Source organism: Vollenhovia emeryi, unplaced genomic scaffold (assembly GCF_000949405.1).
Source record: "Vollenhovia emeryi isolate VEMERY1.0 unplaced genomic scaffold, V.emery_V1.0 DF939171.1, whole genome shotgun sequence".
NCBI lineage: Eukaryota > Metazoa > Arthropoda > Insecta > Hymenoptera > Formicidae > Vollenhovia > Vollenhovia emeryi.
In genome coordinates, this window is record NW_011967195.1 from 14226 (window position 1) to 37874 (window position 23649).

Consider the following 23649-nt stretch of genomic DNA (forward strand, 5'->3'; position numbering starts at 1 on the left):
CTAGAACTTGATCCAAGTTCTAGCATCGCGGACATGGGCCTTCAGGTTTCTCTCCGACAACGCTGATACCAGCGTTCAACATGAATTTGCGACTCGCTTAATTGTCGATGTGTTGTTTTAGATGGAACATGTAGAAGAGAGCCTAAAAGATACCTTATACAGGGTCAACGTAATCGAGAGAAAACTTAAGACGAAACTACTCACCACGGAAAATCGAGAGAGGCTGGAGAACGAGCTCGAGGAAGTTAAGGAAGTTCTCGAGCGAAACGAAAAGGAATTGCAAAGCTTACGGAAAGAAAACTCAAAAACTTTCATGATAACGGCGTGTTTAGTTTTTGTATGTTTCCTTTTCTACGGAATATATATGATGACTTTCGGAAATGTTTAATACCTGTAACAAAACTCGATTGTTATCTATTTTTGTAAGTTTTTTTTTTGTATACATGATACAATTGTCGAGGACACAGTTTACCAGTTGCCAACTATAAAAGCCAGGTTTTATAAATGTCGAATTTGTCTTTCAAAGAGTGTGCAGAAAAAGTGAATCTATGATACTTCAATTTTCATGTCTTTGTTTTTTTTACTGTTAATTAGCTACATATATGTATCAGAGTTTATGTCGCGATCAGGAGTATTGCCAAGAATATAATCAACACCATCCGTATACAAATAGAAATGTTATTTAAAAGTAATATGCGGTATGTATCACATCAAGATACATGTGTAAATAATGCCATTGTAATAACATGTCTCAGATGTATGTAGGTAGGTTATATGAAAGATTGTGTGGCATTTGAAATGCCCTGTATGTGCATACAGTCACATGTATACACGTCTAAACGCACATACATTGTGCAAAACGTACTTTCTTATAAAAAAATTTATTTTGTTTTAATCAGCATAACAAGATAAATGCCTCTGTTTCACAAACTAGATGGTATCCGTTCTAGACGGATTATATATAAACATCAATTTTACTTAACAAAAATACATACATATACGTATATATACCTATATGTAAGTACATAAAATATAATGTACTATCGAAATGACAACGTACAAAGTGGTGTATCCTTCAACCTTCAAAAAATATTGCAAGTTGGAACGGATCATAGCTCCATTCTTTTGGATTCTTTAGCTGTTGGCTATTATATCATACTGAGGTGCCCCAGCTAGGCGACTACGAAGGAAGTCGGCGTGCACTTGGGCATCCAGGAAGCTGCCGCATATCGCATTATCTTCTTTCATGGCCATTCTCCATTTAAGCTGTATTACACGAGAACATTTTTATCGCATATATCTATATATTGTGTGTATGTATATATGCACTGACTACTAATAATATTATATACCAGTCGCAAGAAACGATCCCGAGGTATGGCGAATTGCTCTCCCTTTAGAATCTTTAATACATCTGCTCTTTCACACCACGGCCATATCATGAGGTCCAGCATGCCAGGTTTGCTGCCTCCAAGAAAGGGAGTTGCTCTTTTTGCTAATTCCCGTTCGAAGAGTTCTAGGCCAATTAGTATCTCATTGAAATCATCCTGCTGCAGTGGTGCTTCTGAACTGAATCCCTGAAAGCGAAATATAATAGATTAATCACGGAAATATACATTTGAGAATTATAGGCAGAAATATAATATAGTTTAAGACTGTGCGCGCGCGCGCGCGTATACAAAAATTATATATAAAAATATTTAAAAACAAGAACCAGTATAACAAATACCTTAAAGTACATAGTGGATATCACTGTGTTAAATCTATCGATTAACAACTTATCTTTAGCCTTCATTAAAGGATTACTTGGATATAGCTTGTTTTGAGGATATGCATCATCCAGATAATCAGCAATAATTAGGCTCTCATAAAGTGTCTCTCCATTTTCCAGTTCGATACAAGGAACTTTATTAAGGGGGCTCTTTTCTATCAACCACTCCGGCTTATGTGTTAGATTCACATTTACTACATCATATCTAAAAGTAAAAAGGCAAGTTCGAGAAGTACCATATAATGGCTGTGTTCCAAAATTCACTGTCAACGCTGAAGATCTATAGTGCATGTAACGTATACTGTAAATTTTTAGTGCTGAGAAGAGAAAAGCACATTAAAGAGAAAGCTCTGCAGCGAAATCGTTGTAGACAAATGAGCCTGCAAACATTGGGAAGCTGAGGTTCCAAGCTTTAAAATGGTTTTTGAATATTGTTCTACAACCATTTTTTGGCAAAGATACACGAGTTTGAATTTGGTCCTGCTTTTACACTTATTTTAAGTAATTCTTCAATTTTGTTGAGCAGTGTATACTTTTTAATAAGTTTCAAATATAATTTTTCAAAGTGTAACGTTTGATATTCCAGACAAGAAAGCCAACAGCTGTGAAGTAATAATCATGCTTACGGGATTTGTTTGGCATCCAGCACGAGGTGGATTCTTTGCGCAAACGGACAGAAGCGCATGCTGTACAGGCGTATTTTGCCGGGTACGAGGGGCGGCGGTACCGATCCTGAAAGGAGTGCACGTTTGTGGGAGGGATATTCTATGCAAATCCGTCAATTAAGCAATTTACGCGATATAAATATTTCTTTGGTACCGGTGCTCAAATGTTTCGGGTACATCCTGGATCCCATCGGAAAGACTTCGTCCCGCCGTTTGACTTTTTATTTTTCTTGTCAGTAAAATAGCACTTAATCCTCAGCCTGGATTCGGTTCGATATGGACATCAAATTCGCTATAAAAGTACAAATATTGAATAATGCAACACGAATGAAATATAAATTACGAAATATAAAGTTAATACGCGGTAAAAATCTGTTTATGTATGCATACGTACATACATACGTTGACGCCCGATCATCTATGAGCAAGAGCGAGAAATAAATATCGATGACAGAACACAGACCTATCCTATACCTCCGTGTGCGCAAGTTATCATATGACATATCACATGGGGAGTGGCGTGACTGCGTGACATGCAGCGTAAAGCCTATCACACAATGCCAGGCAACAGGCAATAGGAATAGGGAATAGAATTTTTGACGCGTTGGATTCGTCGGAAATTTTCTTCCAACCAATCCAACGCGTTAATTCTATTCCCTGTTCCTGTTGCCTGGCATTGTGTGATAGGCTTAAGGCCGACGTCCCCTGGAGCGGAATACGCGGAAGCGGAATCAGCGGAACGCCAATCACAAGACCGTTTCGACGGAATTTTTGAAAGGGCTTCATAATCTCCGGGAACTTAGCCGGCCAATTTTGACTTAAAAAAAAATTTTTTTGCAGATCGTTTGTTGGTCGTTTGTAGGCGATTGTTGGCCTAATATTAATATTTGTTGGTTTATAATTTTTTAATAAATAAAGAAACAAAAATTAGCGTGAAGTTGGCAGGAAAAATCTCGACGATAAAAGCCGACTGTCCCTAATTTTGTCTTTATGCGTACTTTAATCGTGTGGAAGAACTTTACAATTTTATAAAGCCAATTTAAAATTTAGTTAGAATTACGAGTGGAAACTTTCAAATACCGATATCTTTTATTAAACTTCTCAACTAAGTGTTTTAAGTATGAAAATGTTCTGCTATGCGGTCCGCAATATTTTCAGTCAGAGCAAATGGCGCGCGCTTGTGTCTAGTAATATAAATATGTATATAGTATATAATATAAAAATTTATTTAATATAATAATAAAAGATATCCGAATAATTAAATTATATAATTCTTGATTGGATGGCGCTTATACCTGGCGTCTTTGTTTACCTTTTTTAAAAAATGGTCATTTTACATAAGATTACATAAAATTAGTGCTTCATATATATTTAAAATATCACATATTTAAATAAATTTACGAAATACCAAAAAATTATTCTGAAGAAACAAACTATGCCAATTCTTTCTGCTAACAAGTTTAATAACCGCCAATTTTCACAATTAGCTCATGCTAATTTACAGATCCCAATAGTATGACGGTGCGATAGAAGGATAGCGTGCAAAACTTTACAAGCACGGTGATTTAATGTAAAACACTGTATTTGCTAACAAACAAAATTGCCATCCCTCTAAAAGTAAAAAAGCAATATTAATTACAAACTCAGTAAAAATTACTGTTCAGTTATATCTCACGACAAAATAATAAATTCACTAACTACACATACATGGATTGTAACATCTACATCTCTATTTATAGTACTTCCAAATCCTCTCAAAAAAAATTTTTTGATAAATGACACCAATGTGCGCATTTTTGCGCGGACATGTATGTATTATACATATATTATTGCGTCCGCAACAATCCCATATAGCACAAGATACTCCTATCAACATTTTAAGAATATTCTTCAAGAATATTTGAAATATTCCATAGGTCATTCTTATATATTTATCTTATGTTCGCGGAACATTCGACTGGCACTACTGTAAATCTTTTTCGAATGTGAATAGAATAATCTATCGAATATAGCGTGTCGGTTATATGTATATGATATGATCACAGATTGCACTGCCTTTTGCATAAGATAAGGTGTATTGCACAATAAACACTGTGCAATACATAAATTCGAGGAATATTGAAAAAAATTCTGAACGCATATTCCATAGACATTCCCTACGAATATTCTAAAAGTGTTCTTCTTTGTTATGAATATACGATTTCTAATTGTAATAATCTATATATATTTATAAAATATTCCGAAAATAAGAATATTTGCACTCCAGAAAAATATTCATAGAACTATGTGTGCCATCTGGGATACTTTTAGAAACCGACTAAATAGAGCTGTGATCTAGAAGTAATCACGAGGCGTTTCCTTGACAACCAGCTGTTATCGACCTCTCGACCAGTTGACATGGATTTTCCACCGATCTGTTGTTTCCGGAGTTGTCAAAATCTCGGGTCTTGTGTGTTATATCGTTTCGCTGTATCTTTCCAAACAAATGAGTTCTCAACCACTGCACCCAGTCTTAGTTATTTCAAGTGCGAGAGCGAGTGCGGAGCGCACATAGATCTTTTAAGATCTATGGAAGCGCGACGCTAACCGACGCAGCAAGCGCAATATGAATAACCGATCAAGAATTATTATTATATCCAATATTTTATTGCATAAATACTTTTTAATGACAGACTTTTCTGAATTTAATTTAATGTTTAAAGTTTCAACATTTAAAAACTCCAAATCGGTTTCAATTATACAGTATAAAGTTTCAAGAATTGATAGTCAAAGGCACGTCTATCCGACGTAACGACCAAAGTAGGACTCATTGTCCTTCGAACACTTCGAACACTTTTCTCCGAATGACACCCAAGGATGGATTGTAGACCGTTTCTTTTGACGTATCCTTGATGATTTATTATTTAACATCTAATTCCTTGAAAAGGACCACAAACCGTATGGTCGAAACGTTGGAATCTAATTAATAAAGACATCTGTCAGCCTAACGTCGTTGAATTATTCTTTCTACTGTTAATAAGATTAAGTAATGCCCACTGGGCAATTGGTGTGTAAGATTTTAGTCAGTGGTTTCCCCCTCGTAATAAATATACATATAAGAATGTCCTATGAAACATTCAAAATATTCTTGAACAATATTTCTAAAATGTTCATAGAAATGTTTAATGTTATTTGGAACAGAGTACGGAATTTTATTTTTTATATTCATTATTCAAACATGACAGTTTACTTTTAACAGATTTTTGACAACATGTTATCACGCAATTATACCATGCATTTACTTATTAAAAAAACTGCGTTGAAAAGAAGAAAGTCGGCAAATTTTAATGAGCACAAATAAAATTTAACAAAATTGGTTTGTATATCAGTTTATTGGTGAAAAATGATAAAACTGATGAAAAATATACTAATAAATATACTAACAATCAAATAAGCTAATGATAAATATTTTTGAAATACGTAAAATTGTCAATAAATCTGTTAAAAATAATTATTTTAACGGAAATTTATCATCACAAGATGGGATGATGTAACGCTTCGATTTAAATAAATACTGAATTCTTACCTTTTCAATGTGTTTTTGCTCGTAACTTTATGTATATATTCTATATTTAATATAAAATCTAATTTTCTCCTCCCTCGATACACGATACGCGTGTTCTTTTCAGAATTGAAGCAATATCGAATCTACAGTGTAATTTGTGATAAAGACGATCGCCGACTGGTGCGACTATAGGAATCGGTTCGATGTAGCTGCCTCTGAGAAGCAGATTGCGAATGATGTCAAGAGATGACGTCGACACCGATAAACTGTACTCGAACGAGAAGTCAGCCGGGTGGGGCCTATTGGTTGAGTCGTGGCTGCAGCAAGCTTTAGTATGAAAGTCTCCAGAGTGGAGAGAACTGGGCTCGGAAAGAGAGACACCGGGATTTACTTTTTCGGACGCATTCGCGTTCAATCTGTTCCTCGTGTTGCATCAATGTAGAAAATTCAATTGCTGGATCGATGTGTAAATATGTGACAAACCGGTAACGCGAGGTGTGCAAGAAATAAAAATGTTGCCGCACCACGCACGACATCGCATTCTGGTGCTCATTTTAGCACTCTGCCAAGGTAATTAATGCAACGCACACCTGATGCACATCATCCGTGTACAAGATCTTTCGCTCACGTGTAACGTAGTCACATGGCCGACATTGAGTCATATTTATCGATGTCGGGGTCAGATTTTATTCAACGTATACGACGCAGAAGCATAGTCAGCAAATACCGGTCGTCGATTAACTGAAACAGCGTCCCAGCTTTATTTCTTAAATGACCCAAAAAACGTCCAATCTCGATTAATGGTCTGGTACACATTTTGCTGTCCAGTATAGAAGAGTATAATGAAAGAAATAAAATGTGTTTTTCTTATTGTGAAAAATAATATCATCTGCAATGGAAAATTCTACCAATTATAATTATTAAGTCTTTTTTTAAATTGATCTTAGAGAGAAAATTTGATATTGATAAGCAACAATTAGAAAACATTTAAATGCAAAATTCCATAGTTGATGCTCTGTAACTATAGCTTTCATCACAATTGTCAAAATTAAATTTGCTCAGAATTTTCTTCATCAGTTTTCACTAATTTTCACTACTATATTTTGTACATAATAATCAAGATATTTTATCACTTGATAAAAAATTTGCAGTATTTTTTTAGCAATTGTTGCTACGTTTAAAATATTTAATGAAACCGTTTTGATAAATGACCCTGTAAACCAATCAAGCCGATAAAGCTATCGATAAAGTATGTTCCACACTATTGGGAGGCATGTGTAGAATGAGAGCCACATGACTCATACCTTAACCTGAAGAATGAATCTCTCGCCTGTATAAAGCCAATCAAATACTTGTGTTAGTAAAAAGACCGTTAGGCACGTATGTTTGTAGGAAAAATAAGTTTGTAGGACAATGATATAGAAATATATCATCAAACCGTAATGGTTTCTTATTCATTTAATTATTTAGCAATTTTAAAGATAATTAGGCTGAGCACTTTTCAAGCAATCCAATATATGTCCATTGTCGTACCATAAATATTACGAAAAATATCACCTATGTTCGAGTATGAATCTGGACGTCCATACAATACGTGACGGATGTCTTTAATTCAATCACTGAGACATATAGTGATATTTATTGCATAGATTCTTATCACATAAAATTCTCTGCAGTGACATTAATATGCTTGTTGGCATAAAACATTAAATCGACTATTCATTTCTTATTAATTCTTATTTCTTTATTTTTATATGATATTATGATAAGATATTACACATAAGTTCATAAACTTTAAATACGATTCTGATAATACGAACACATTTTCAGTAATAGTCTTTTCTCTGGTGTTTGCAATATTAGTATAATATTTATGTATTATATAAAATTGATTGTGAGTGTGAATAACAAATAATAAAAACAAATTTTACCATCGGGATCTTTGTAGTGCCTAATTATATTTCTGCGTATACATTTGTTTTCAACAAAGCAAACTACGGGTCAATAACTTTCGGTTTTAAAACCTAGCAATAAGCTTATGTAAAATAGTAAACATAATTAAATTGATAATCAATTTAGTAATATTCTTAAAATAAACATTCTTTGGAAACGCACACACTGTAAAGTATTTATTGTTTAATTAACTGTAAAAAAATTAACGTATAAACTTTCCATTATAAACTCATGTTATATGCAATTGTCTTTATTATACGCTAATTAATTAACCATCTACAATATGTATCTGCAAATCCCAGTTGCCCACGTTTCTATATTTCCTATGGCTTCTGCAACAAACACACAGGCTGATAATACGGGCATATTATCTAAAAAGGAAGAAAGGACTTCCTTCCCAGCCACAGTCGCATTTGCGAATAAACAGTCCGACAGCACGTGTGTGCCGTCTTTTCATACAGAAGAGAGTAATGAGAAGATAAAGCCAATCATCCGCAGGACATTGTGGCTAACGTGATGACGTTTTTTTGAAACTGCCACTTTTTATGCGGCAACAATTTCTATTATATTTCGACAGAAATGCATTTTACATCGACGAATTGCAATTTAAGGTGGCTCTTGTATAAACCGACCAAAAGTAGAAAAAATTTAAATTTAAGTACATTGTAGTTGTTATAAGTTTTATCTATTAGTACGTAAAATTTTAGATCCAGTTGCCGATGAAATAACAGAAAGAAAAATATTAAAGTTGTACTTTTTAACGGGCCGATTACTCGTAGAAGTATTGTATTTTGAGGGTCAATTTTATTTCAGAGAAAAAGTAGATCTTAACAAGAAACAAGATACACATAATAAATGTGATAAGGATTCAAATGCGCTATTAAATATATTCAAGAAAAAATTGATAACTTTTTCAATATTTAGTTTATGATATTTTGATAACTGCGGTTGTACATACTGTATGTACATACATATATTTATGCACATATAAAGTGTATTACAAATAAGGTGTCCATCCGCTCGTATACAGGTAGAACGGTTGAACAGAAAAGTACTATAATATTTTGTAAAATTTGCAATAGTATCGAGTAGTTATAAATTAAAACGTTTGAGCGAATAAAGCGTGAGGAAAGCGGTTGGTCGGACTCGATGGGCATGTAAAATGGCTTATTTGTTAGATCTTCCAGAAACGGTGAGCATCACCTGATAGTGAGGAGTGAAGCGATGCGTGGCATATAGCCCCACGCCGAAAAATTATCAGCTCGCTGCTTGACAATTTTTTCCGGCACGGTATCATATATCACGCATTGTTCTATCTCTCGCTTTATACACCGAGTTCGGCTTTACCTCGCGTTTATTCGTTCAGACGTTTAAATTGATTACTCGATAACTATTCTAAATTTTACAAAATGGTACATTTCAGTTACACTTTTCCATTTGATACATTCTATTTGTAAACGAGCAGAATGGATACCTTACACATAACACCCTGTAATATGCATAGATAAATTTTTTTGGGTCGGACAAGAGCTGCGTTCGGCATTGCAAATCTGGGACGTCGGAATGCTCTCTTGAGTGAACGAGAGAAGAATGAGAGATAAAACGAAGAAAAGCACTTTGACACTTAAGATTAGCTATGCTGAACGTAACAGCTCACTATAAAAATACACATTACGTGTAATAGTAGATGCCAAATCTTGTGAGAGGGTGCTTTAATGAGTTAGTTATGTAATGTTATTCTTATCTCTTTTGTGTATGTAAACATGTATTCTCAATACATGTTTACGTCCTGGGTTTAATATAATATATAACGTTAAATTAGCTTTGAAATTCAGCCATTACTTTAGGTTCACTTAAGATTGTAAGAAAAATTACCAATTACTCAAAAAGTTGTAAAACACGAATTAATAATTTTGTTCTTTTTTTAGCACGTGTGTATAGTGTGTCGGCAAGTGACAAACCAAATATTTCGCCGGACGAAGGACAAATTGTAATAAACGAAGGAGAACCTCTAGAGATTACGTGCACTGGTTCTGCACCAATTAAGTTTGTTTATCCCGACGTTTTTGGAGACGCGGTATGCATTATAAATTTCATTAAGTTAAATTTCGATATTGCTTATACATATATTACCTGATTAGTATGGAATATATTTTACATTACATGTCAGATATCGAAATGTCTTTTATTTCATATAAAAATTGTATGAATAATTTCTTACAAAATTGTATAGTTTTAATTTTATTTTATGCTTGTAGTTACCATGGATACAAAGTGATTCCTTCAATCTTAATAAGCAAATATTTTGAAAATATAAGAATTGTACATTGAAAATTAGCATTTACTTAGCTATAAGAATACAAATTTGCATTAGAAATTTTAATATTTCTATTTGAATTCCTGTGTAAAAATGAAATTTCTTAAGCTTCTGGCATAAGCGCACGCACGTACGGGCATGTGGGTGTTAAACTTTTTATTGTTACATTCTGACAGGTTAATACTTCAACCCCAAAAACGAGCAAGGAAGAAAAAAATGGCATTTATCAATATGTTTTTCAAAGACCAAACACCGTTTTCGGTGATACAGGCTGGTACGGTTGCACCAATTACAATGTTGAAATTACTAAAAATTTCTACGATGACCCTGAGGTGAACTGGTTGTACGTCTATGTGAAGTGTAAGATCAAATTGTCATACATCTCTCATTAATATGCAGATCAATAAGAATATATTTATATCTGCATTTTGCTTGCTATAATTGTATTTATGTTACAGCTAATACGAATTTATTCGTGGAAGCAGAGACTTTTGCCCCCCTGAGTGCAATCGCTGGCGGTAGTATTGTAATACCATGCAGACCTACATCGCCAGATCTATTGCCTATCTTGTCTGATCACAATAATGTGAGTATTGGCAATAACTAGCGGAAGATAAAACTAAATAAAATAATATATTTAACTTTAAATACCTTACATTTCGAAAGCTTAGAATTTTTCATGTTAAAAATGCATTAGATTTATAAAACATGCAGTACCATGTACTAAGCAATATACCGAACTTCCTTATTCACATATTTAGTTAGCTTTCAGTACAAGAGTTTGGTTCTATATATAATATATAAAAGTAAAATTCTGTCTGTCTGTAATGTTCTTTATAGTAGCTGAGTCAATTTTCCCCTCCCGTCGGAAATGAAAAACAGAGTAAATAAACAAGAAGAGACCGATTAATGCTATAAAAATATTCTCGGTGTGAGACGAAATATTGTTTAAAATTTACAGCAATTTTTGCATCAACATAATAATTTAGTAAATATATTTAAAAAAAAACGGTGTTGGAAAGAAAGTCTACGGATGAATATTAAGTTATTCGAGCGGATAAGAGACCAGTTGAGGAACATGAAACAAGTTGTAATGCTCCAACTGTTAATGAAGTTGCAATTGTCATGATTGGCAGTAAATTCGAGAGGCGTGATATAATTATTAAAAAACGAAATAAAATATGTGCGAATGAGAAATAATAAAACGTCCAAAAAAGGAGATTCCAAACAAAGGAAGACTCGAGCGAAGCCGAGCAAGCGTGCTAGTCCTTTATAATATAATATTATTCTGTTTAGAAATAAGTTTAAAATTGCAACACGGCAAATTAAGAAGGCTATTTTATTGGAATATCGTTGCTATTCCAGTTTCTCTTATATTACAAACTATGTCATTGGAAGTAGTGTTAATTGTATCAATTTGTTAAATATTTATTATAAAATGTTTCTAAAATTTTTCATTGTTTAATGTGTAGGAAGAAGAATTGATGAAAGAGGCGTCATTTGATCCAAGAATTGGTTTTACAATTAGGAATCTGCTGGTGAAAGATAGCAGTTGGTACAAGTGCTCGATAGAGAAGGATGGTGAAGAGCACGCGGTCAATTATATATTGTCTGTACACCGTAAGTACGATTTCGACTCGAGATATTAATTTATTCTCACGTGTACACATGTAACATTGAAAAGTGCTACAACACAGTCGTGATTATTTGGGCTCGATGGTAAAACAATATTGAGCCAATGGTCATTTCATTTAATAAAAATGATTAAATTATTTGTACAGTAAAACAAATCTTACCTGAACCAAAAATTCAAGATGATAGCCTGCTACATATTACACGTGGACAAGATCTCTATGTTAATTGTACTGTCGAAGTGGAGCTATCCATGCAATACGTAATCAATTGGCATACACCACAGCAGGTAAATACACTATTTTTTTTTAGTAAATGACAAAATTAGAATAAGATTAAACTGTAGTTAAAAACATGTTTTAATGTTCTCAATTGCTAACGTGAAAGAAATCAATGCAATTAGTGATGAAAAGAGCTTTCTTTCCTGCTTTTTTTATATCTGTTTTAATCCATTTTTTGCAGACATAATGTTATATTTACTTTTATTTTCTCCAAGATATCCAGAAAAATAAGAGAAAGAAACGTTAACGCCAAAGAAATTGATCTGTAATTATTTAGTTTTTCTTCAAGAATTCGAAGAAAAGTTCTAGTTCTGGGAATCTAAAAGTTTCTCTGCCTGAGAATTCAAACCGATATATAAGTTTCTCATATAGATCTTCCTGATGACAACATTTATCACTTACATGCTCGTATACGCGATCTTGTTTCATTTGTAGAATAGCAGTAGAATAAGCACTGAGCAATTCAGAAAACATCTCGACGGGAATTCTGTCCTAGTTACGTCTCAGTTGATAATACTTAATGTAACAGACAAGGACGCAGGAGAATATGAGTGCATCATTAGGTCGAGACATGACATCAAGAGAGTAACAAAGAATATCATGATACATGGTTTGTCTATTATTAATTTAGATGCATAAAAGAATGTATATTTGTGGCAAAACAATATATCTCAATTGAATACGCAATACATTTCAATCGGCTGATTATATGCGAATATTGTAAAATAAATATGCAGAATTACAAAGTGCAATGTAAAATTAGCGCAAATTGTATGTATATTTTTTGAGCTCCTACAAATTGATATATTTTCAGATCCTCAAATGAAATATATAAATCTTGTACCTCAACACACTGATAAATATTATCAAGCCGAAAGCGGTAGTTACATTCAATGGGTTGTTTATGTTGATGGCTATCCAAAACCGTATTTACAATGGTAAAGTTTTATAATGTATTGGGACCTTAAATAAGTTTGTGCGCTTTTCTTGTTAGGAAAACTCATTAATACATCATTCAAAGTATTGTCCATCGCTAGTCACTACTTTTGCCCATCTTTCTGGCAATAGACTCGTCTTTTCAGGCTATCCACGAATCGAGTCATTTTTCAGTATCCTCGTAAGAATGGAAGCGCTCCTCAGACAGGCCATGAGTCATCGACCGAAACAAGTGGTAGTCTGCTCAATTGCATTAGTTGTTGTCGGTAGCGTTCCCCAGTAATTGTTCCGTTCGGTTTTAGCAGCTCATAGTATACGACGCCCTTCCGATCCCACCAAATGCATGAGCTTGGCACCATGGATACTCGGCTTTGACGTTGATGTCGACGGTTGGCCAAGCTTGCACCATGATTTTTTTCGCTTTGGATTATCGTAGCGTATCCATTTTCCGTCACCAGTCACGATACGATGGAAAAATCCCTGTCCTTTGTTGCCTTTGGAGCAGCTATTCACACTTGAAAAAACACCTTTCATCGTTTCTCGGCTTCAGTTCATAGGGCACCCAAACGTATGCTAATAGCTGCTTCAGTCACATTCAATGAATCGGCAAGCTCATGAAGCGTTTGACATAGATCTTCATCGAGCAACGCCTCCAGTTCCTCATCTTCAAACTTCTTCGGCGCGCCTTCACGTTTCTTGTCTACCGTGTCAAAATCACCGTCTTTGAATTGTTGAAACCATTTTTCACAAGTTCTCAGAGCTGGTGCATGTTCACCGTAAACTTCCACAAGCATTCGATGCCCTTCGGCTGCACTTTTCTTCCAGTTAAAGCAGAGAAGTAAAATTCCCGCAAATACTCTTTTGCTGCTATAAAATTTGACATGTTCAATGCTAAAAAATGTTGTTTACACTTCGGCCTGGTGACATATAATAAAAATTGAAGCCTACTGATGGTGCTTTGGCACATAAAGTATGATTGCAGTATGTACCGATGCGAAAAATATTAGTTACGCTATCTGTTAGAAAAACGCACAGACTTATTTAAGGTCCCAATATTTAATTTTCAAAATTAAAAGTTATACTAATATATGTTATTCACGCATATGCGAATAAAGTAATCATATTTATAAAGCGTTTGTGATATATTTTTGTATTGTCTGTTACTCGTAATACATGTTAAATATATATTTTATTTACTATAGGTTCAAGCCTAATGGCGAAGAAATTATAGAGAGCCCAAAGTATTTCATGAACACAAGTGCAACAGCTACCACTTTGAAAATAATTTCATTAAGCGTAATGGATACAGGAAATTACACACTTGAAGCAAAAAATGATTATACGATCGAAAAAGTGAACTTTACATTGGATGTTATAGGTATCGAAATTATTTTCTAGCGTTAAGGCTCCTAGGTGCTCATTGTATTTTGGATCGTGACGTTGAAAGCGGGAAGATGATACTTTGAGAATTTCTGCATGCTACTTTTTATTTTTAAATACAAGATTTTTTGGGTAAATGTGCCACTTCAATAAAAACTCTAGTTTCTTGTAGCAATCAAAATTATAAAAAGATTATAAAATTTTATTTTTGTAATAATTTTATTTATTGCTTAAAAACCTAGAATTTTTTGTTAGAGTGGCACCTACACAAATTTTACCCATATTTGAAAGAAAAAAAAACACCAAATCATTTTAGCACTTGACTAGGATTCATGTAACATAGTTCACATTTTACGGCTGTTTATCAACTGTCATGAGAAAAGGTTAATTTTCAGAATATTTTATAAGTGTGCTAAAGCGATCTAAAATATTTTTTCTTCGAAATATTATATCTCTTTATTTAAAAACGTCATGGAAGAATCTCAGTATGATATTTCTTGCTTCTGACGTTACAATCCAACATGGCTACAGTGGACACTCAAAGATCTTAAATAAAAAAACTGCAGTAAATGCACTAAAAGAATAATAGAATATATAATTTTTATTTATATTGTTGTACAACATTACCATTGATTTCAGCTAAGCCGGTTTCCTTACTGACCCGTATCGACCCTTACTATCCACCTAATGAAAGTACAGAGTTTTATTGTGAAGTAATATCTAATCCACCTCCAAATATAACATGGAGTTTTCTGAAGTGTCCCTTTTATCCATCGCTTGAAGATTCAACAACTGTACATCTGACGGTAAATTTCATATTCATATCCATATTAATCTGATTCCATTAAACAAATTTCTATTTGTATTTTGTGTAATAGAAAATTAATTTTACAGGATGTGATACAAATTGCACCTTACAGCTCTAGTTACAGATTTGAATCAACAGTAAAAATGCCTGTGGAAGTATCAGGGAAAATAACGTGTAAAGCTTGTAATGTCTTTGCCTGTGATTCTGTAACTGAGACCATTCTTGTTTCGGGTAACAATATTTTGTTTTGCGTACCCAGTTATTATAACTTGTAATTACAGCATCTTTTAATATATTACAAATAAATATTAATTAGAAAATTAAATCTGAAAAATGGAAACATTTGCCTATTCTATTATTCTAATTATAGCATTGATTCATACTCGATAAAAAATTTTTTATGCAGATAAGCATGTATAAATGTATAGAATCATATAAAATTATGTATCAAATACATATATTTTACATTGTGTATTTCTATTCACGTCTTTATAATTCTATGTAATTCTATATAATTTTATAAATTTATGAAAAATATTTTAAAGGAAAAAATTTGTTTAATTAAGTTATTTTCTTATCAAATACAAAATAAAACATATTATATTTTCTAAAAAAGACTCAAATCATCTAAATAAAAATGTTTTTAAATCAATATGTCAATAATCAATAATAATTCTTCTTATCTTAAATTTAGATGGAGTAGGTGCTTTTGGCATTATTGGGCCAAAAGAGCCTGTGACGAAAGGCGATGACATAGAATTGACATGTGCCGCTTCTGTTTACAATTATACGAATGAATTTAGATGGTCCATACTGATAAATCAAACTGAAGAGCCACTTGTAGAAACAGGTAATTATTTTAAAGGGGATTTGAAATCAATTAAAAAGGATAACTTATACACATACACACACACACACACACACATACACCCACACACACATACATATACATAAAAAAAATATTAAAGATAACATAAATCATAGAATTTTTGGAGGAGCGATAAAAATTTGGAAAAAATTAATATTAAAAAAATTCAAAATAAAAAAATATATATTATACATAATAATATATTTGTAATACAGTTTTTTATTTTGTTTTTTTATAAAATCATATTTTCTTTTATTTTTATACTATTGTTTCAAATACTATCCGTTCAAAAACAACTTTAATGTAAAAGTTTATTATACTTATTACTGAGGCAACAGTATAGCACATAAAATAGTAAAAATGTTAACAAACAGATGCTTAATGTATTTGTTAATTATAGTTTTTGTTATTTTCAGAAACATTACAGATTGTGCAGCATAAAACTCCATTTACTTATCGATCAACGTTAACACTCAATTATGTTCAAGAATCAGACGCCAAAGATTATTTCTGTACAGGAAAAATCATGAATGCATTGAATCACGACACTTTAGAATCTCTTTCTGACTATGCAAATTACAAATTAGTTATCCACGGTATAACCAGTTTATTTAAACACTTAAAAGTATTTTGATTCATAATTATTGTTTTAGGAAAAAAACATTAACTATTGAAATTATATGATATGTATGGAGATATATATCTTTTGTGTACATAAAGTTCATTTATTACAAAAGTGTATTTACTATTTTTAATCAAATTCAGTTAAGTTATACCGACAAAATGTTCAAACTAACTGTTATTTATGTTTTATTCACTGTTACGTAGAGCCGGTGTCGCCATATTTTGTCAGAACTAATATGAATGAAACTAAAATACGAACTATTGATGTAATCGCCGAAGGCCACAAGACGGTGATATTGCAATGTTTTGCAGAAGGTATGCCAAAACCAACAGTGACATGGTATAAGGTATATGTATTATTTATAATTTATTTATTATTTTCGCTTAATAAAGTTGAACGCAACGCATATACTTTATGTTTAACATTTTTCAGGACAATATGGTGTTAAAGGAAAATGATCAATTTTTTTTTAAATATGATTATCAAGAACTAAATATAAAATATTTGAAGCAACATGATAGCGGAAAATATTCGTGCCAAGCTATTAGTCGATTGGGTACCAACGAGATATATCAGCAAATAATGGTGAAAAATGCAAAATGTAAGTTTTATGAGCAAATACTATGTTTATCAAATAAAATCAAGCAAATTAAAAACTTAAACGTTTTCACAGGGCACAAGCTTGATATTATATTAGCTACTTCAATAGCTATTCTAGGTTTCATCCTAATAATTTTAGCGATCTTCTTTACGATTAAGGTTCGTCGTGAAAAGGTAAAATATACATATATATTTCATAATTATTATTTTATACATATATACATATATGTATATATAATATAACATTATAACATTATAATATAATGTTTTATACATATACATATGTGTAACAATTTGATATTATGTTGTAAGAAAATATTTCATGGAAAATGTAGTCTAATTATAAATTAACATTGAATTGTTACACAGAAAATGAGAAAAGAATTAATGGAAGCAGGTCTTATGCACTTTGAAGAAGGTGCTTTAGAATGTTTAAATCCAGATTTGACAGTTGATGATCAAGCAGAATTACTTCCTTATGATAAGAGGTGGGAATTTCCAAGAGAACGATTGAAACTTGGTAAGCGCGATTGTATTTTATAACATAGAAAGTATAAAGGGTGCGTTCGGGGAGACGTCCTAACGCACCCTAAGCAGTCTCATTTAATACAATCGTTTCAACAAATGATTTTTTAGGAAAACAATTGGGCAGTGGTGAATTCGGAGTTGTAATGAAGGCAGAAGCTCAAGGAATATGCGAAAATGATAGTATCACTACAGTTGCTGTGAAGATGGTTCGTCGGACTACTAATCCAACTTACGTACGTGCACTTGCGAGTGAATTGAAAATTATGGTGCACCTTGGCAAGCATCTGAACGTCGTTAATCTTCTTGGTGCTTGCACTAAAAATATTTCCAAACGTACGTATTGTTAAAAAAAAAGCGAAATTACGAATCAATTTGGATAATTAAGTGCTCTGTTAAAATGCTTTATTTTAAAGAAGCTACATGTATAATATCATAAATTTTGAATAGAGATTCGGATAAAATTCTCCTAAGTAGTTATTAAACGTTAGTAATTTTAAACTTGCTACAATAGGTGAATTGCTGGTGATTGTCGAATATTGCCGCTTTGGAAATCTGCATAATTTCCTTTTACGACATAGAAATGATTTTATTAATCAAATTGATCCCAAAACTGGAAAACTCGATCCAACTGTCGGTATGGATATATTGACGAGGGCTGTCAGCATCAGTAGTAATAACAGGTTTGTCTACTAGTCATATAATTATAGTATTACTATTAATTGTTAGCTTATCTTATTTTAACACAACATAATATTAAAAAAAAATGTTTCTAACTGCATTTTAAACTTGCTGCATATTAAACCTCATGCTTTTATGAAATGCAATGCGAATGAATTGAAAAAGGGAATATTCTTTCTTCGTATATAAAAGAATTTCTCAGAGGAAATACTAATCTAACTATAAACATAAAGACTAAAATTACAGAACTAATGCTGTTAATTTTTAATTAAACATGTTTTCAACAAGGTAAATTCTTATACTAACATTACTAACGCCAAAAATCTCTCGTTAATAATTTAATCTGCATAAGAAATTTCAAGGACTTTAACTCTACAATTAATCATATTTGTGTGTATATATATTATACATATATTTATTAAGTGTACACTACTAAATCAAAATTAATAAATACTACATAAAAAATGCACTATGTAGAACACATAAGCATAAATTAGTGCATGCAAAGGGCTGTGGTTTAACAAGGTTCTTTTTATCTCTTCTGCCCATACAACAGGATAAAATATGCGGCATTGTCCTTTTCTCGCAGTCTTAGTGTAAATTCAGACACTGGTGTGGTGGTTCACTACAGCCCGGGAACAAATCCGGACTCTCCAGAGATTAATTTCTCGCCAGACAGCTGTGTCAACAGTAATTCATCTCAACCAGAATGGAGATCAAATTACTGCGGTGACTACAAAGACCAAAATCTCAAACCAATCTGCACCCAGGATTTATTGTCTTGGGCATTCCAAGTAGCGCGTGGAATGGAATATCTCAGTCAAAGAAAGGCAAGGTTTTGAATTATATGTATAATTGTCAAATTGCAAAAGCAATCATCAGCAATAACAAATGTTGATATTTTAGTATCGATATAATTAGTAAATAAATAAAAAATAAATTACAATAATTTCAAGCAACATGAAGAATTTAATCTTCAAAATTGTTGAGCTAAAATAAAATTTACCTGCTTAAACTGTATTCAAATATTTGCACTTTTGAATATCTTACGATATTTTGTGCATTGGATGTATCTTTCATGATAATATGTATATGATAATATATATTTTTACAGGTATTGCATGGTGATTTGGCAGCAAGAAATATCTTACTTGCCGAAGACAACATAGTGAAAATTTGCGACTTTGGTTTAGCAAAGACTATGTACAAAGACGGCAATTACAAAAAAAAAGGTGACGGGCCAGTGCCTATAAAATGGATGGCCATCGAATCGATTAGAGATCGAGTTTTCTCGACGCAATCGGACATATGGAGCTTTGGTATAGTGCTTTGGGAATTTTTCACACTGGCTGAAACACCATATCCTGGTATGGAGGCAGAGAAACAGTATCAAAAATTGATCGAGGGCTATAGAATGGAACAGCCTGAATATGCTATTCGTCAAGTATACGACATAATGTTACAATGCTGGAAAGCCAAGCCGACACTACGTCCAAGCTTTACAGATCTTGTAGAAAGTATTGGAAATTTATTAGAAGAAAGTGTAAGATTGGTGAGTTATTTTTTCATCCTTGTTCTCTAACGATAATAATATTAAATATAAGCAGAAAGGTAAAAAAAAAGATGGTGTATACACGAAATAGTTCTTCGAAAGAAAAAGCATGAATAAAAATAATTTTCTACATTAAGAATAAAGTCATCCAATATTTTAAGTATAACCGGTAATTTTGTTATTTATACTGTCGGGCTCTTGAAAGTTTAATTTATATATTGTACATAATCGTGCCTTAAGTTATGTCCCTAATACAATTGCCTAAGATATTTGAAATTTTTTAGAATAATATATCTTATATGTATATTAATATAATAATTTGTATATTACTATGATATACAAAAGAGCCTATTATTTAATCAATTCACTACAATATCTCTAGCTTTTACGTCTGAGGTAAAACGTTTCATAATCTGGTGAAAGTTAGCTGGTTAAATTTAGAAAAGGCTATCAGGTGGACTTATTAGATTGTGAAACCACATTAGGGCCTAATAAAGCCTAAGTCAATTGTTTCAATGGCAATGTAAAAATACATGTTTTATTACATATTTGGGTTCTACATTTCAGAGTGAGAAAATTTTGTTCTTGGTCATTTCTTTATACCCTCTGTAACAAACTTAAAACGTTGCTCAAAGTTATTTTTGGAAAATCCGTTACCAAACTTTATCCACCTTACCATGACCATGTTAAAAATCTAATTAACTTACAATCTAATGTATTTTGAAACAAAGGATTCGCACCCACAGTAAAATAAGGATTACTGTTCAAATAAGCCTGAGCCTAATTAAGTCAGTACTGTTAGTAGATTCAAAATTTGATTGACCTACAAGTGAAAGTTTTTTTTTTAAATGACCTACCATGGTAGTATGTACGCTTCAAAGAAAACACAGCATACATATAACATAAGCATTTTTGTCACTGTCCCACCAGCATTACATCAGTCTGAATACACCGTATATGGATATGAACACGTTAAATCTGGAGAGCGGGAAAAACGACTATCTGACGATGATGTCCGCACCGGATCATACGATTCTATCATCCCCAAATCACGATTATGTAAACTCGCCATTTTTGGAAAACCCATCGGATCCATCGTACTTGTGCATGAGTCCTAGTTCTCCAACGGATGAGTCCGGGATATTTAGTCCTAGACCACAGGACGAGCACTCGCACTTCAACTTTCCATCGCCCACATCAGACTTTGAGGATGCAGTCGAACAATCTCCAATGCTGAAGCACGAAGAGGATCCTTACTTGAAACCGATCAATGTCCTCGAGCGAAGAGCAGAGTTCGCACGGCAGAGGCAAGCAATGAAGAATCAGATGGTCGCTAGACCGATAGAACGAGATTCCGGTTATTGCAATGCACCGCAGAATCTTCATCTGATAGATCTGAACGACATCGACAACGCCGTGCAAACGGACACAATGGACTCAAAGACAAATTACACGCCATCCATTATCAGCACACAAGACAATTACGTAAACATGCCAAAACAGAAGAATGATCTAAGTCTAAGAAAGAATATACCGGACAGCTTCAGCAATCCCAGTTACGTGATGATCAGTAACTGCGAGATGGACCAGAAAGCTTAGTCCGCTTAGAGTTTTTAATCTCGCTCTTGTAAATACCGAATTATTTTAAAAGTAAAATTCGACGTGGTTTAGTAATTTATTCATAATTCTACACTCCAATATTTTATGATATTTTTACTGTTACAGTTGTAATGTTAAATCTACACTGTAGTGTCATCTGATTTCTGAAGATTTTTTACAAAGTTGTGTCTTTTTTGCGTAGAATGCATTCTGAGAAGAAAAACTGTTGCTCATATATAATTTGGAAAATTCTTTTAAATTTAAACTTTTATCATGTCGCCCAAGGAGCGCTAATAAATAAACATTAATTGTGTGTTCAAAATGTGCGAATTTAACATGTTTGGGCATATTTGAGATATATAATTTTATATAATTCTCTTTGGAAAACGGTTTTACAAAATAATTTGAAACTCTATTTTTGGACTTTGCATTCATGATAACTTTGGATTAGGTTAAGCACGCGATGTTTAAGGAATTTTTAGAGTTATAGTATCAAATAACATAAACGGCACTTAAAGTATTCTTCCCTCCCACAAAAATCCGAATTAAAAATAAAATTGTACATGAGCAATGACTTTTGTTCTTAAAATATATTCTACGCATAAAAGCAAATTTTGCAAAATTTACAAATACAGCGGAAAAGGCGTTAAACTACTTTGCCGTTGTATTTGTATCTACATCTATCCATAATAATACTCGATATAATATTAAGTTTAATTTTTCGCAAAATATCTCTCAATTAACATATACCATAGCGATTAATATTGTATAATGTATCGAGAATGCATCAGTAAGTAGAAGCAAAGAGAATATTTCTATTCTCTTTATATGACAAATTAGTACGTAATCAACTAATGTAGGAAAATTGATAAACGACGCAACTGGCAATTCTAATTAGAGAAAATTTCTTGCGAAAAATATTACCTCGGCCAGAGTTTGAACCTGGACCTCTCCCTGCACTTTAGGCGAGCGTCTCACCAATTCGACCACTGAAACAAAATAGTGTATGCTTCCTTATGAGTATGGGGATGAGTTTTTGCTAAGAACGTATGAAAAAGTGCCATTTCTTAACTTGAACAACTTAACATTTGGATATTGTAACGCATTTTATTTGAAGAACGTCAAAATTTAAAGCGAGCTTATCACTATTACTATAATAATTCTTTGAGATATCTTCAAATAATTAATATATTTAGTAAAGTATCTAGTAAAGTATCTGCATTATTACGATCTACTCACTTATACAGAATGTATTGTTCACATTTGTTAGTCATCTAAGATCAATCTAAATACTTAATTAATGGATATTTAAATACTTAATAGGCTATCATCATTTGTAATATTATCGTTACAATTAACACACACGCAAACACACACAAATTCTTATTTCTTTACTTTTTGTTTACTCCTAAGTTTTTTACAAAATATATTAACTATACAAATTCATAAAATAAATGTTATGTGCGCGCATGAATGTGTGGATGTATTAATAAGAAATATTGTAAATAAAGATCTCATCAATTTGTACTTAATATTCATATATTGTATGTAGACATTTCTTTAGTTGAACTGAAACATATTAAATAAAAATAAATTTTTGTACAAGTGAAATACATAGCATATAAAATGTGTAATATTGTATATGTTAAATATCCAATCTTTCTATAATATATCTCAGATATAAAAGTCAGCGTTCTCACAACAGATACAATGCCCTCCATGTAACAATGCCAGATTTTCTTGACAAACTAATACTTTTATTGACAAAACTTGGCAAAACATGAATTTAATGCGGACGCAGATGATACAGCTGGATGTTATATCTAAGCAAATTTACTGTCAATCTGTTTTGTCATACCACGATCAGTTTGCTTTTGGAATTACACGTATGGTCCGTTTACAGAGAATCTTT

The 23649-nt window shown here is 32.6% G+C and overlaps 3 protein-coding genes across 5 annotated transcripts in view; 2 read left to right on the forward strand and 1 right to left on the reverse strand.

Moving 5' to 3' along the window:
• LOC105563795 overlaps positions 1-670 on the forward strand; it is a 4150-nt gene extending 3480 nt beyond the window's left edge. Inside the window, exon 2 of the mRNA XM_012015700.1 lies at positions 122-670. Coding sequence (XP_011871090.1) covers positions 122-388 — 267 coding nt within the window. The 3' untranslated portion in view covers positions 389-670. The remainder of the gene's footprint in view (positions 1-121) is intronic.
• A 193-nt stretch (positions 671-863) lies between these two features.
• LOC105563796 (pyrimidodiazepine synthase-like) lies at positions 864-6166 on the reverse strand. 2 transcript variants are annotated; one of them, XM_012015702.1, is made up of 6 exons: positions 6002-6166; positions 2591-2728; positions 2398-2503; positions 1730-1976; positions 1353-1577; positions 864-1266 (listed from the first exon to the last, which is right to left on the reverse strand). In XM_012015702.1, exons 2-6 carry the CDS (start codon positions 2625-2627, stop codon positions 1135-1137), a joined length of 747 nt encoding a protein of 248 aa, XP_011871092.1. In that variant the 5' UTR covers positions 2628-2728; positions 6002-6166; the 3' UTR covers positions 864-1134. The 2 variants fall into 2 exon arrangements, with proteins under 2 accessions (XP_011871092.1, XP_011871091.1); XM_012015701.1 differs by lacking the exon at positions 6002-6166 and adding an exon at positions 2831-2956.
• Positions 6167-6266: 100 nt separating this feature from the next.
• LOC105563797 (vascular endothelial growth factor receptor 1) lies at positions 6267-21951 on the forward strand. Of its 2 annotated transcripts, none has more exons than XM_012015703.1 (22): positions 6267-6550; positions 9862-10010; positions 10427-10610; positions 10709-10836; positions 11723-11870; positions 12032-12171; positions 12599-12773; positions 12978-13101; positions 14302-14477; positions 15119-15285; positions 15374-15518; positions 15982-16137; positions 16572-16751; positions 16984-17126; positions 17213-17381; positions 17454-17554; positions 17750-17900; positions 18017-18241; positions 18420-18588; positions 19143-19416; positions 19701-20138; positions 21069-21951. In XM_012015703.1, the coding sequence occupies exons 1-22, from the start codon at positions 6493-6495 to the stop codon at positions 21735-21737; spliced, it is 4269 nt and encodes a 1422-aa protein (XP_011871093.1). In that variant the 5' UTR covers positions 6267-6492; the 3' UTR covers positions 21738-21951. The 2 variants fall into 2 exon arrangements, with proteins under 2 accessions (XP_011871093.1, XP_011871094.1); XM_012015704.1 differs by having other exon boundaries at positions 19176-19416.
• Positions 21952-23649: the final 1698 nt, after the last annotated feature.